This window comes from Anthonomus grandis, chromosome 2, assembly GCF_022605725.1.
Source record: "Anthonomus grandis grandis chromosome 2, icAntGran1.3, whole genome shotgun sequence".
NCBI lineage: Eukaryota > Metazoa > Arthropoda > Insecta > Coleoptera > Curculionidae > Anthonomus > Anthonomus grandis.
Genome location: NC_065547.1, coordinates 1,376,373 through 1,390,951, shown reverse-complemented (window position 1 = coordinate 1,390,951; position 14,579 = coordinate 1,376,373). Strand labels below are relative to the sequence as shown.

The window sequence follows — 14,579 nt, the reverse complement described above, 5'->3', positions numbered from 1 at the left end:
CCCTAGTGCGTAAAAAGTATTGGTATTTAGTATATGGTATATTTGATTATTTTGTATGTTTTCTTTGGTGGTAGAAAAAATTTTGTATGATTTTTCAACACTAATTTCAGCAATTTTTCCAAAAATATTTATAAAATGGAGAAACCAGCCTTGGAAATTGATAAAAAAATTATTTAAAAAAAAATGAAATTTTAAGGCACAAAATGCTCATATCTCTCCAACCAGTGAAGTTAGAGGTTTGAAAATTTAAACGTAGATTCTTCTAAGAAATTTATTGGACACCTATTTCAGCATTTTTTCGAAAATTGGTTTAAAAATGGAGAAACCAGCCTTGGAAATTGATAAGGAATTATGTAAGAAAAAATGAAATTTTTAGGCACAAAATGCTCATATTTTTGCAACCAGTGAAGTTAGAGGTTTGAAAATTTAAACATAGATTCTCCTACCGGTGTGAAATTAGCAGCTATTTTTTGGCACCCAAAATTTTATGTACAAACCTAGTGCATGAGGTAAAATACAATGTCTTTTTATCTTTTAAGGATTGGCGGTATTTTAACCTTATAACCACTTCACACCCCTTTGGCGGGTATCTTATGTATAAATGCATTTTAAATAATAACGCATCTATTAAATTATCAGAAATAAATCGACTTGTACAATAATATTAGGCACACCCGTCTGACGGGCGGTAAGGGGTAATGGATAGTATACGAAAATTTGTGATTAATTAGGGAGTATGTATGGAGACCAAACTACAGAGCAGTACTCCAATGTAGTTCTTACTAGGGAGCAATAAACCCTTCTTGTTGAAGAGACTGAGAAATATGAACAGTTTCCTATAACAAACCCTAGCAATTTTGATGCTTTTACAGAAATTGAATTAATATGATCAATAAATGTGAGTTTCTAATCAAAAATAACTCCTAAATCCCTAATAGATGCAACATAATTCAGTGGCTCATTATTAATGAAGTAATTGGATTGAAACCGGTTGATCCTGCGAGTGAAACTAATAACACAACATTTCTTAACATTTAAATGAAGATTGTTTTGTTCACACCAATTATTTAAGCGATCCATATCTGCTTGTAGTAATTCTTGATCCACAATACTACCAACCACCCTCCAAAATTTTAAGTCGTCTGCAAACATCAAACACTGACTATACAGGAAACAGTTAACTATATCATCAATAAATAAATAAAATAATAAGGGTGATGTATGCCCTCCCTGAGGGAGACCTGATGTTACGCTGATAGGATCAGAAAGATGTCCACCTACCCTGACCCTTTGAATACGGCCAGTTAAAGAATTTTTAATCCAACTCACAAAATTAACATGAAACCCTACGGAGATCAGTTTTGACAGAAGAATTTGATGATCAATACGATCAAACGCCTTACTAAAATCGTTGTATATAGAATCAATTTGTTTATGATCCTCTAATTTACTCATAAGATCAGATTGGTAACAGATCAAGTTAGTGGCAGTAGACTTATTCTTGCAAAACCCATGCTGTGAATCTGATATTAAGTCTTTGCATAATGATCTATAATGATCTATAATAATTCTATCTCAATTTAATTAATTCCATAATCACTTAATAACTTGATATATTTAAAATAACGTATATTGCTAAAGATCTCTAATATTCATTGAGTCAAGAGGGCACCCAAAAATATTAATTGACGAGGCAGTCAGAAAGCAACGTTTGAGAGAAATGTGTGTAAGTTGGTGTGTTGGAAAAAGAGTTGTGTTTACTGGTTAAACCAGGCTGCTAAATTTAATAGATATTAGTAGATATTTGGCAATTATTAGTAAGTTTGTACAGATCTGTTTTTATATTGCGCATCTTGAAGATGCATGCAGAAGTAGGTGTGAAAGCCTCTGTTCAATTAGGAATGAATGCGCAATTCCTCGAGTGCTGTCTGGTAAGACTGAGGGCCTTACCTGGGGCTCGATTGACACGAATAAACAGAAGGTTATAGTAGAAATATATCCTTTGTCTAATTCGTTGAGATGCTTACTGTTTAGCGGCAGTGGAGCGTCTGGGGAAGCCCTTACTATTCTAGGTGACACTAGCTAGTCGTCAAATAAAGGCAGATAACATGTTTGACATATTATGTATATATTGAAATGTGGCATTGTGTAAATTGATGTTGACTGAGATGATGCAAGGGAACGGAAGTTCCCCGGTGAGTATATTTTATTATTGCCAAAAGTTGACTGAACAGTAAATATTGTTTTTTTTTTTATTATTTTTATGTGATGTTCGAGTTTATGTCTAACAATATGAGAAGGATGACTGTTGAGTGAATTTGCATTGTAGAGACCCATTGGGTAAGAACAACTCTGACAGGTAATAAACCACAGTTTAAAGCGTATTTTACATGCATTGGACACCTATTTCAGCATTTTTTCTAAAAATAGTGTAAAAATGGAGAAACCAGTATTGGAAATTGATACAGAAATTATTTAAGAAAAAATTAGATTTTTAGACACAAAATGCTCATATCTCTGCAACCAGTGATGTTAGAGGTTTGAAAATGTAAACATTAATTCTTCTAAGAAATTCATTGGACACCTATTTCAGCATTTTTTCCAAAAATATATTTAAAATGGAAAAACCTGCCTTGGCAATTGATAAAGAGATTATTAAAAAAAAAATAAAATTTTAGGCACAAAATGCTCGTATCTCCTCAACTAGTGAAGTTTGAGGTTTGAAAATTTAAATATAGATTCTCGTGAGAAATTCATTGGGACACCTGTTTCAGCATTTTTTCCAAAAATATTTTTAAAATGGAGAAATCAGCCTTGAAAGTTGATAAAAATTAATTTAAGAAAAAATTAAATATTTAGGCACTAAACCGCTCATATCTCTCCAACCAGTGAAGTTAGAGGTTTGAAAATTTAAACACACATTCTTCTAAGAAATTCATGGGACACCTGTTTCAGCATTTTTTCGAAAAATATTTTTAAAATGGAGAAACCAGCCTTGGAAATTGATAAAGAAATCATTTAAAAAAATATTAAATATTTAGGAATAAAACGCTCATATCTCCTCAACCAGTGAAGTTAGAGGTTTGAAAATTTAAACACACATTCTTCTAAGAAATTCATTGGACACCTGTTTCAGCATTTTTTCCAAAAATATTTTTAAAATGGAGAAATCAGCCTTGAAAGTTGATAAAAATTAATTTAAGAAAAAATTAAATATTTAGGCACAAAATGCTTATATCTCCTTAACCAGTGAAGTTAGAGGTTTGAAAATTTAAACACAGATTCTTCTAAGAAATTCATTGCACAGCATTTTCAAAAATATTTTTAAAATTGAAAAATCAGCCTTCATGGGCATTGTTTCCCATTTATAAAAAAGGAACATTTTACACATTTTTTAAATAAATAACTATTTTATTTTACTTTTACAACGACATTTTAAAATTGAAGTTTCGACGATGCACAAAAAAAAAACCGCCAGTCACTATCACTTAATTGATCTCGACTATAACATTGCGATGTAAATTAACAGGCCTCTACGACCGGTGTTCGCTTTAAAGGGTTTTGTCACTACGTATCCAAATTTCATTGGCAGCATAAATAAAGTATATTATTGTACAAAAAGGAACATATAAGAGTATTGAATTCCATTTCGTTATTTTCCCTTCTAAGAAACTGCTGATTAGGGTATTATAATCTTTCTTCAGCAAAAGTGTTAATGAACAGTTTTTGATGCTTACAGTCTTTTAAATACTGTCGTATCGAGATATTCGATAATTAAAAGTTTACTCGTTGCTTGTATCAAAACAGTTGTTTTATTTAATGCCCTTTTCCTATTATAAAACTTAATAAAGACAATAATATTCCAAATGATTTTCTATTTTTTATCTTCTTCATAAATGTACCATTACACTAAACTAAGAAATATGTACGTTCTCCTCTGTCAGTGCTTTGTCAGCTAGAATGACAGAAAATATCAAATCGGGATTTCTTTATGTTAACTGGCAACGGAAAAGAGAATGTAAGACAGAATAGATATTAAAAATATAATTGTGTGACGAGTTTAATTCTTTTAATAAGTAAACGTTTTCTGTTTTCGATAATATAATATTCTCTTTTATTATTTTTAACTTGAGCCTTACCCAAAAAATGCTTGCGTGTCATAATCGCATCAGAAAAAAAACACAACGATGGCTCCTGGTATAAACGCACTGCTGCCTGACGTAATTGACACCACGGTGGTACCATTAGATCAGGATTAACCGTAATCTCACCCGCTAACCTGAATAGTTCATAAAATGATGCCTTTATCGTTACTCGGAAAGAATTCATTTACCGAAATAATAGACAACAGGTGCAAAACACTTGAAACCATGTCGGTACTATTTGCAGATGATACAGCTTTAAATGAGAAATTAATATTGTTACCGATTGCGTATCGTTTTGTTAGCCTTGACTTAATTTACCTAAATCAGGTTAGAAGGAGCGCGAACAACATTTTTTACCGCTGCAAAACTGAGAAATAAATGAAAACCGCCACTTTATGGTAATAATTCTTTGTACGTTCATTGCAACGTATCAGATGTCCCAAAAAAGCATAATTTATGCATGTGTACGTACACATCATGCATGAACAATCGGGGCTCGAAAACTACTCTCTATTGTTTGTTTTAAAATAAACGAAGTTAATGAACCTTGAAGCGAATCGCGGAATGATGATGGCGGATGGAATCGAGAAAAGTGGAACGCACATTGCTGACTACATCGGTTTGCTTTTTCTATGTTTTAATTTTTCGATCGTGTTTAATCGATTTTAAGGTGCCATCATGGTTTTTTAGGCATTTAATTCCTAAAGTTGCTGCTGCAATATCATACAAGATTTATCGTTAAAACCTAGTCTTATCATTAGAGGAAAAAAATTTGATATTAAGTAAATGTGGTCAAATAATCCCATCGACATGGAACTCGTTTTTGCTATTTCCATGGCTGATTTCTCCATTTGAGACATATTGTTGAAAAATATGCTGAAAAGGGGGTCCAATGATTTTCTAAGGAGAATCTGTGTTTAAATATTCAAACCTCTAACTTCACTAGTTGCAAAGATATGAGCGTTTTGTGCCTAAAAATTAAATATTTTTTTAAATGATTTCTTTATCAATTTCCAAGGCTGGTTTCTCCATTTTAAAAATATTTTTGGAAAAAATGCTGAAACAGGTGTGCAATGAATTTCTTAGAAGAATGTGTGTTTAAATTTTCAAACCTCTAACTTCACTGGTTGAGAAGATATGCGCGTTTTATGCCTAAAAATTTATTTTTTTTTTAAATGATTTTTTATCAATTTCCAAGGCTGGTTTTTCTATTTTAAAAATATTTTTGGAAAAAATGCTGAAACAGGTGTCCAATGAATTTCTTAGAAGAATGTGTGTTTAAATTTTCAAACCTCTAACTTCACTGGTTGAGGAGATATGAGCGTTTTATGCCTAAAAATTTAATTTTTTTTTAAATGATTTCTTTATCAATTTCCAAAACTGGTTTCACCATTTTAAAAATATTTTTGGAAAAAATGCCGAAACAGGTGTGCAATGAATTTCTTAGAAGAATGTGTGTTTAAATTTTCAAACCTCTAACTTCACTGGTTGAGGAGATATGAGCGTTTTATGCCTAAAAATTTAATTTTTTTTTTAAATGATTTCTTTATCAATTTCCAAGGCTGGTTTCTCCATTTTAAAAATATTTTTGGAAAAAATGCTGAAACAGGTGTCCAATGAATTTCTTAGAAGAATGTGTGTTTAAATCTTCAAACCTCTAACTTCACTGGTTGAGGAGATATGAGCGTTTTATGCCTAAAAATTTAATTTTTTTTAAAATGATTTCTTTATCAATTTCCAAGGCTGGTTTCTCCATTTTAAAAATATTTTTGGAAAAAATGCTGAAACAGGTGTCCAATGAATTTCTGAGAAGAATCTATGTTTAAATTTTCAAACCTCTAACTTCACTGGTTGAGGAGATATGAGCGTTTTATGCCTAAATATTTAATTTTTTTTTTAAATGATTTCTTTATAAATTTCCAAGGCTGGTTTCTCCATTTTAAAAATATTTTTGGAAAAATGCTGAAACAGGTGTCCAATGAATTTCTTAGAAGAATGTGTGTTTAAATCTTCAAACCTCTAACTTCACTGGTTGAGGAGATATGAGCGTTTTATGCCTAAAAATTTAATTTTTTTTTAAATGATTTCTATATCAATTTCCAAGGCTGGTTTCTCCATTTTAAAAATATTTTTGGAAAAAATGCTGAAACAGGTGTCCAATGAATTTCTTAGAGGAATGTGTGTTTAAATTTTCAAACTTTTAACTTCACTGGTTGAGGAGATATGAAAGTTTTATGCCTAAAAATTTAAATTTTTTTAAAATGATTTCTTTATCAATTTCCAAGGCTGGTTTCTCCATTTTAAAAATATTTTTGGAAAAAATGCTGAAACAGGTGTCCAATGAATTTCTTAGAGGAATGTGTGTTTAAATTTTCAAACTTTTAACTTCACTGGTTGAGGAGATATGGGAGTTTTATGCCTAAAAATTTAAATTTTTTTAAAATGATTTCTTTATCAATTTCCAAGGCTGGTTTCTCCATTTTAAAAATATTTTTGGAAAAAATGCTGAAACAGGTGTCCAATGAATTTCTTAGAAGAATGTGTGTTTAAATTTTCAAACCTCTAACTTCACTGGTTGAGGAGATATGAAAGTTTTATGCCTAAAAATTTAAATTTTTTTAAAATGATTTCTTTATCAATTTCCAAGGCTGGTTTCTCCATTTTAAAAATATTTTTGGAAAAAATGCTGAAACAGGTGTCCAATGAATTTCTTAGAAGAATGTGTGTTTAAATCTTCAAACCTCTAACTTCACTGGTTGAGGAGATATGAGCGTTTTATGCCTAAAAATTTAATTTTTTTTAAATGATTTCTTTATCAATTTCCAAGGCTGGTTTCTCCATTTTAAAAATATTTTTGGAAAAAATGCTGAAACAGGTGTCCAATGAATTTCTTAGAAGAATGTGTGTTTAAATCTTCAAACCTCTAACTTCACTGGTTGAGGAGATATGAGCGTTTTATGCCTAAAAATTTAATTTTTTTTTAAATGATTTCTATATCAATTTCCAAGGCTGGTTTCTCCATTTTAAAAATATTTTTGGAAAAAATGCTGAAACAGGTGTCCAATGAATTTCTTAGAGGAATGTGTGTTTAAATTTTCAAACTTTTAACTTCACTGGTTGAGGAGATATGAAAGTTTTATGCCTAAAAATTTAAATTTTTTTAAAATGATTTCTTTATCAATTTCCAAGGCTGGTTTCTCCATTTTAAAAATATTTTTGGAAAAAATGCTGAAACAGGTGTCCAATGAATTTCTTAGAAGAATGTGTGTTTAAATCTTCAAACCTCTAACTTCACTGGCTGAGGAGATATGAGCGTTTTATGCCTAAAAATTTAATTTTTTTTTAAATGATTTCTATATCAATTTCCAAGGCTGGTTTCTCCATTTTAAAAATATTTTTGGAAAAAATGCTGAAACAGGTGTCCAATGAATTTCTTAGAAGAATGTGTGTTTAAATTTTCAAACCTCTAACTTCACTGGTTGAGAAGATATGCGCGTTTTATGCCTAAAAATTTATTTTTTTTTTAAATGATTTTTTATCAATTTCCAAGGCTGGTTTTTCTATTTTAAAAATATTTTTGGAAAAAATGCTGAAACAGGTGTCCAATGAATTTCTTAGAGGAATGTGTGTTTAAATTTTCAAACCTCTAACTTCACTGGTTGAGGAGATATGAGCGTTTTATGCCTAAAAATTTAATTTTTTTTTAAATGATTTCTTTATCAATTTCCAAAACTGGTTTCACCATTTTAAAAATATTTTTGGAAAAAATGCCGAAACAGGTGTGCAATGAATTTCTTAGAAGAATGTGTGTTTAAATTTTCAAACCTCTAACTTCACTGGTTGAGGAGATATGAGCGTTTTATGCCTAAAAATTTAATTTTTTTTAAATGATTTCTTTATCAATTTCCAAGGCTGGTTTCTCCATTTTAAAAATATTTTTGGAAAAAATGCTGAAACAGGTGTCCAATGAATTTCTTAGAAGAATGTGTGTTTAAATCTTCAAACCTCTAACTTCACTGGCTGAGGAGATATGAGCGTTTTATGCCTAAAAATTTAATTTTTTTTTAAATGATTTCTATATCAATTTCCAAGGCTGGTTTCTCCATTTTAAAAATATTTTTGGAAAAAATGCTGAAACAGGTGTCCAATGAATTTCTTAGAAGAATGTGTGTTTAAATTTTCAAACCTCTAACTTCACTGGTTGAGGAGATATGAGCGTTTTATGCCTAAAAATTTAATTTTTTTTAAATGATTTCTTTATCAATTTCCAAGGCTGGTTTCTCCATTTTAAAAATATTTTTGGAAAAAATGCTGAAACAGGTGTCCAATGAATTTCTTAGAAGAATGTGTGTTTAAATCTTCAAACCTCTAACTTCACTGGTTGAGGAGATATGAGCGTTTTATGCCTAAAAATTTAATTTTTTTTTAAATGATTTCTATATCAATTTCCAAGGCTGGTTTCTCCATTTAAAAAATATTTTTGGAAAAAATGCTGAAACAGGTGTCCAATGAATTTCTTAGAAGAATGTGTGTTTAAATTTTCAAACCTCTAACTTCACTGGTTGAGGAGATATGAGCGTTTTATGCCTAAAAATTTAATTTTTTTTTAAAATAATTTCTTTATCAAGTTCCAAGGCTGGTTTCTCCATTTTAAAAATATTTTTGGAAAAAATGCTGAAACAGGTGTCCAATGAATTTCTTAGAGGAATGTGTGTTTAAATTTTCAAACCTCTAACTTCACTGGTTGAGGAGATATGAGCGTTTTATGCCTAAAAATTTAATTTTTTTCTAAAATAATTTCTTTATCAAGTTCCAAGGCTGGTTTCTCCATTTTAAAAATATTTTTGGAAAAAATGCTGAAACAGGTGTCCAATGAATTTCTTAGAAGAATGTGTGTTTAAATCTTCAAACCTCTAACTTCACTGGTTGAGGAGATATGAGCGTTTTATGTCTAAAAATTTAATTTTTTTTAAAATGATTTCTTTATCAATTTCCAAGGCTGGTTTCTCCATTTTAAAAATATTTTTGGAAAAAATGCTGAAACAGGTGTCCAATGAATTTCTTAGAAGAATGTGTGTTTAAATTTTCAAACCTCTAACTTCACTGGTTGAGGAGATATGAGCGTTTTATGCCTAAAAATTTAATTTTTTTTTTAAATGATTTCTTTATCAATTTCCAAGGCTGGTTTCTCCATTTTAAAAATATTTTTGGAAAAAATGCTGAAACAGGTATCCAATGAATTTCTTAGAAGAATGTGTGTTTAAATCTTCAAACCTCTAACTTCACTGGTTGAGGAGATATGAGCGTTTTATGCCTAAAAATTTAATTTTTTTTAAAATGATTTCTTTATCAATTTCCAAGGCTGGTTTCTCCATTTTAAAAATATTTTTGGGAAAAATGCTGAAACAGGTGTCCAATAAATTTCTTAGAAGAATGTGTGTTTAAATTTTCAAACCTCTAACTTCACTGGTTGAGGAGATATGAGCGTTTTATGCCTAAAAATTTAATTTTTTTTAAATGATTTCTTTATCAATTTCCAAAACTGGTTTCTCCATTTTAAAAATATTTTTGGAAAAAATGCTGAAACAGGTGTCCAATGAATTTCTTAGAGGAATGTGTGTTTAAATTTTCAAACCTCTAACTTCACTGGTTGAGGAGATATGAGCGTTTTATGCCTAAAAATTTAATTTTTTTTTAAATGATTTCTTTATCAATTTCCAAGGCTGGTTTCTCCATTTTAAAAATATTTTTGGAAAAAATGCTGAAATAGGTGTCCAATGAATTTCTTAGAAGAATGTGTGTTTAAATTTTCAAACCTCTAACTTCACTGGTTGAGGAGATATGAGCGTTTTATGCCTAAAAATTTAATTTTTTTTAAATGATTTCTTTATCAATTTCCAAGGCTGGTTTCTCCATTTTAAAAATATTTTAGAAAAAAATGCTGAAACAGGTGTCCAATGAATTTCTTAGAAGAATGTGTGTTTAAATTTTCAAACCTCTAACTTCACTGGTTGAGGAGATATGAGCGTTTTATGCCTAAAAATTTAATTTTTTTTTAAATGATTTCTATATCAATTTCCAAGGCTGGTTTCTCCATTTAAAAAATATTTTTGGAAAAAATGCTGAAACAGGTGTCCAATGAATTTCTTAGAAGAATGTGTGTTTAAATTTTCAAACCTCTAACTTCACTGGTTGAGGAGATATGAGCGTTTTATGCCTAAAAATTTAATATTTTTTTAAATGATTTCTTTATCAATTTCCAAAACTGGTTTCTTCATTTTAAAAATATTTTTGGGAAAAATGCTGAAACAGGTGTCCAATAAATTTCTTAGAAGAATGTGTGTTTAAATTTTCAAACCTCTAACTTCACTGGTTGAGGAGATATGAGCGTTTTATGCCTAAAAATTTAATTTTTTTTAAATGATTTCTTTATCAATTTCCAAAACTGGTTTCTTCATTTTAAAAATATTTTTGGGAAAAATGCTGAAACAGGTGTCCAATAAATTTCTTAGAAGAATGTGTGTTTAAATTTTCAAACCTCTAACTTCACTGGTTGAGGAGATATGAGCGTTTTATGCCTAAAAATTTAATTTTTTTTTAAATGATTTCTTTATCAATTTCCAAGGCTGGTTTCTCCATTTTAAAAATATTTTTGGAAAAAATGCTGAAATAGGTGTCCAATGAATTTCTAAGAAGAATCTGCGTTTAAATTTTCAAACCTTTAACTTCACTGGTGGAAGAGATATGAGCATTTTGTACCTAAAAATTTAACTTTTTTAAAAATAGTATTTTTATCAACTTTCAAGGCTGATATCTCTATTTTAAAAACATTGTTGAAAAAAATGCTGAAGTAGGTGTCCAATGAATTCCTTAGAAGAATCTGTGTTTAAATTTTCAAACCTCATACTTTACTGATCAAAGAGATATAATATATATAAAGATTACAAAATGGGGAAATCTTATCTCCAAGAAAAATGCATGTAGGTCACTTAGGTAAATGTATTATGCATTTCGGCTATATATGCAAACAGCCATCATCAGATACAGAACATTACAAAAAACATATACGTTCACCAAATAATACAAAAATTGGGAATAAAAACAACAATAAATAAAAGAATTAAAATTAAAAACATAGTACAAAGTTTGTACAATTGTGAAATTAGATAGAGAACTTAGTGGTGAAATTAGATTTTTGGTACTATAAATGATTCTCCCAAAAACCGACTCAAATTAAAGCCATTGATATGGTACTAGTTTTCCCTCATAACTCAACAGAGTTATCAACGTTTCTATACCATATAAATGATTCTCATAAAACCAATGAAACTTATTAAGTATATCAGCCTCATTATGGTTAAATTATTCATTGCACACTAATACCCTTGGACAGATCACATTTTATTCAAGAAAATTCCACACTGCAAACATCATCATCGGACATAAAAAAAAACGAGTTTCCCAAACAGATAATTTACATCAACCCAGATGGCTTTTAATTTTTTTCTTATTCTTCAAATTATTATTGCGACATATGTTCGATGTCACTTACATGTATATTTTTATTAGATACGTTTATGTTTCTTTATGGCTACTTGTAAGGAATGAAATGATATGCAACTCTTGTGTAAACAAATTGAATTCTGTGTGTGTGTGTGTGGGTCACTTTTATATGTTTGACGGTTGTTTGATTCGTTATTAATGAGAGTTTTTACTTTCCAGGTTTAAATATATCAAAATGTAATTATAGGTTTTAATAATATTTATGAGATTGATAAGAATTTTGTTAATATTAGATTAATTTAATCTCTAAAATTATGAAGGTCTAGACCGCAAGAAGTTGTGACGACCGAAAAATTCCAATTAACTTCTGTGGTAGTCAGTTTTTATTAAAATATTGATTGTTAAATTATTTTAAATTAAATGATCGGTTAATAGTAGTAATCTCTAAAATATTTATTAAAAACTCTACATTGAAGATCTTCAAAACATTATAGCAAATGTCTTCGCTAATTCCTGCTAGAATGGCAAAAATAGGATTTATAGAATGAACACAGTAAAAATGTGCTATATCGTGAAGTACAATATCAATAAAAGAATTAGCAAGAACTATGTACTTCTGTTAGGCCAACTGTTGTTAGGGTCATAGAGTCGATGGATTAAAAGAAACATTAAACCCCTTTCAACAAATGAAATAGCGATATCAAATCTTCAATACGACCATTACCTTATATCTGACACCACTGGTAAACACCCCTAGCGGTCCATTTTTACCCGGAAGTACGATTTCCAACATTCCTAAAATCGGTCGTACGCGTTGCTTTCTACTAATAAACGTTCATCATCACCACCGGGTGTTACACACAAAGTTAATTACCACGCGTCTAATATCATCGGAGTCACGCGAACTGCTCGTCGATAAACGTTCTGTATATGCCGTTAATTAGTTGATCACTGGAAAAAGCGTTTATATTGATTTTTGGTGATTATATTATGGTGGTGTCGTCGGCAAACTGTTGAGTTTTTATAAAATTCAAAAAGCCCTTCCCCCCCATCCACCCATTGACCTGGTACTTCTTTTTTTTTCAATTCATTTAATTTTTAAATCAGACATTATAATACATTTATAATAGACATGGTACTCGTTTTCAGTTAACTTTTTCTAACTAAGACAACGGTACAATCTGAAATTAATTGCCAACAACGGGTCTTCTATAATCAACACAAACTACCTTAAAGAAACCCCTCCACTTTACACTCATCTTCATCCTTCACTAATCTAAATCTTCAGTAGCGAAAAGAGGCTTGTCAGATTTACTATTTTAAGGAGATTTCAATATTTAATATAAAAAACATCAAGGAGTCTTCATCGAAAGGTGGAATTTTTTCAGACTGCCCTAAGTATCCAAATCTTTAACCTAGAATCACATTTTTGCCCTAAATATTGCAAAATAATCATGAAAATATGTATAAAGGATCTTAAGTTACGTCCAATGTCCGCTCAGTTTCGCAATATGCACTGGAAAACTTCAAATCTGGTAGGACCTTGGTTGACTAATATGGTCTTACCTCGACAAATTTTCGAGGTACAAGAGACGTCCGTATATGAAATTATTCAGAAAGAAATGTACTGTCTTTGACTCAACTACTTTTAAGAAATCTTATGGTTATAATCTTTTGGTGTGACACTCAAATTACGAGATATTTTACTCTTAATTTTACTCTCGACACGTGTTTCGTGAATATTCTAGTTATTTGATACAAAAAAAACATCAAGACAAGGGGAAAACTAGCCCAACTGAAACTGTCCTAACTACCCAAATCCTGAACCTCAAAGGACGTTTTTGCCCTGAATTTGCTCTTCGTAAACTCCTTTATAATAATAATATTAAAAGAAAAAATTAAATATTTTACTAAAGACATGCATAATGGGCTGACAGAACTGCATTAAATGCACTATTCTTTTCATAATTAAGTAAGAACTATTGTAAAAGATTCGTAACTGTTATGATAACTTTATTGTTTTAAAATTTATGTAAAAAAACCAAAATAAACTCTTTTTCCAACCAAACACGGCAACACACAAACACAATGTTAATCCACCTGTCGTCGTCCGGCCACGTTTTATTATTTTATTGTTTAACAGGCACCGATCGCGAGCGAATATGCCTAAACCTAAATTGAAACTAAAACACTTTTACTTTTCTAGTGCCAGACACATCGAACATGTTGCTGCCGAAGCCCCGTTATAATAACGACTCGATTATAATTTCAAATTCGTTTTGCCTTGTTGCCAATGCCGTTTTAACTCGTAGCAGGAAAGAAGCCATTTTATGTACTACTTACTATTCGTCTAATCTTTTATATTTAATTTTTGTTTTCATACTTTTTGACTTGCCCCGGTATATCGTTGTTAGCGGTCATCCGTGGGCGGAGCTTGCTTTTGACGGCACTACACTTTTCCCACCTAATTAGAGGCGTGGCTTCCTTTTATTAACTACCGGGGTAATTCAAAAAGAGTAGTTTTTATTATTAATTATTTTTAATTTAATAGATTTTTGTCAACCTTTTAACCATGTCACGTTTTAACCACTTAGTATACTTTGGGCGCTATTTTAGCCGTACGCCTTGCTGACGCTGTATTTTACTCTTTTTTATGTTGTGATCTATTATAATATTAAAATGTATTTTACAAGCAGCCAAATATATTAGGAAAATATTATACTTCTATCTTCTATTAACTACCAGGGTGTTTCTAAAAATGCTTTCAAAAGACTATAATGCGATAATAAAATGTAATTCCCAAAGAGGTTATTTATGAACATCCTCATGACGGTAATTAATTGAGTCGTACAAACGGAAGACAAAAGAGAGTCGGGTCGGTTAATTAAGTTAGAAATGGAAAACGAGACCGAAAAGGCTCCTCGCTTCTGG

The 14,579-nt window shown here is 30.4% G+C and overlaps 1 protein-coding gene and 2 long non-coding RNA genes across 5 annotated transcripts in view; 1 reads left to right on the top strand and 2 right to left on the bottom strand.

Moving 5' to 3' along the window:
* Positions 1–13,817, bottom strand: part of LOC126750300 (GTPase-activating protein CdGAPr) — a 139,766-nt gene extending 125,949 nt beyond the window's left edge. Inside the window, exons 1-2 of one of the 2 annotated variants that reach the window (XM_050459870.1) lie at positions 13,713–13,817; positions 12,373–12,599 (exon numbers count right to left, since the gene is read on the bottom strand). In XM_050459870.1, coding sequence (XP_050315827.1) covers positions 12,373–12,441 — 69 coding nt within the window. In that variant the 5' untranslated portion in view covers positions 12,442–12,599; positions 13,713–13,817. Of the gene's footprint in view, positions 1–12,372; positions 12,600–13,712 lie in introns of those variants that run through there. The other variant, XM_050459871.1, reaches the window with a different exon arrangement.
* On the bottom strand, positions 6,610–10,588 carry LOC126750311 (uncharacterized). The gene is made up of 5 exons (XR_007665678.1): positions 9,962–10,588; positions 8,332–8,511; positions 7,971–8,150; positions 6,887–7,428; positions 6,610–6,705 (listed from the first exon to the last, which is right to left on the bottom strand). It is a non-coding gene; the product is annotated as an uncharacterized LOC126750311 (long non-coding RNA).
* Positions 6,732–10,386, top strand: LOC126750312 (uncharacterized). Of its 2 annotated transcripts, none has more exons than XR_007665679.1 (4): positions 6,732–7,020; positions 7,925–8,104; positions 8,286–8,465; positions 10,277–10,386. It is a non-coding gene; the product is annotated as an uncharacterized LOC126750312 (long non-coding RNA). The 2 variants fall into 2 exon arrangements; XR_007665680.1 differs by lacking the exon at positions 10,277–10,386 and adding an exon at positions 9,916–10,058.
* Positions 13,818–14,579: the final 762 nt, after the last annotated feature.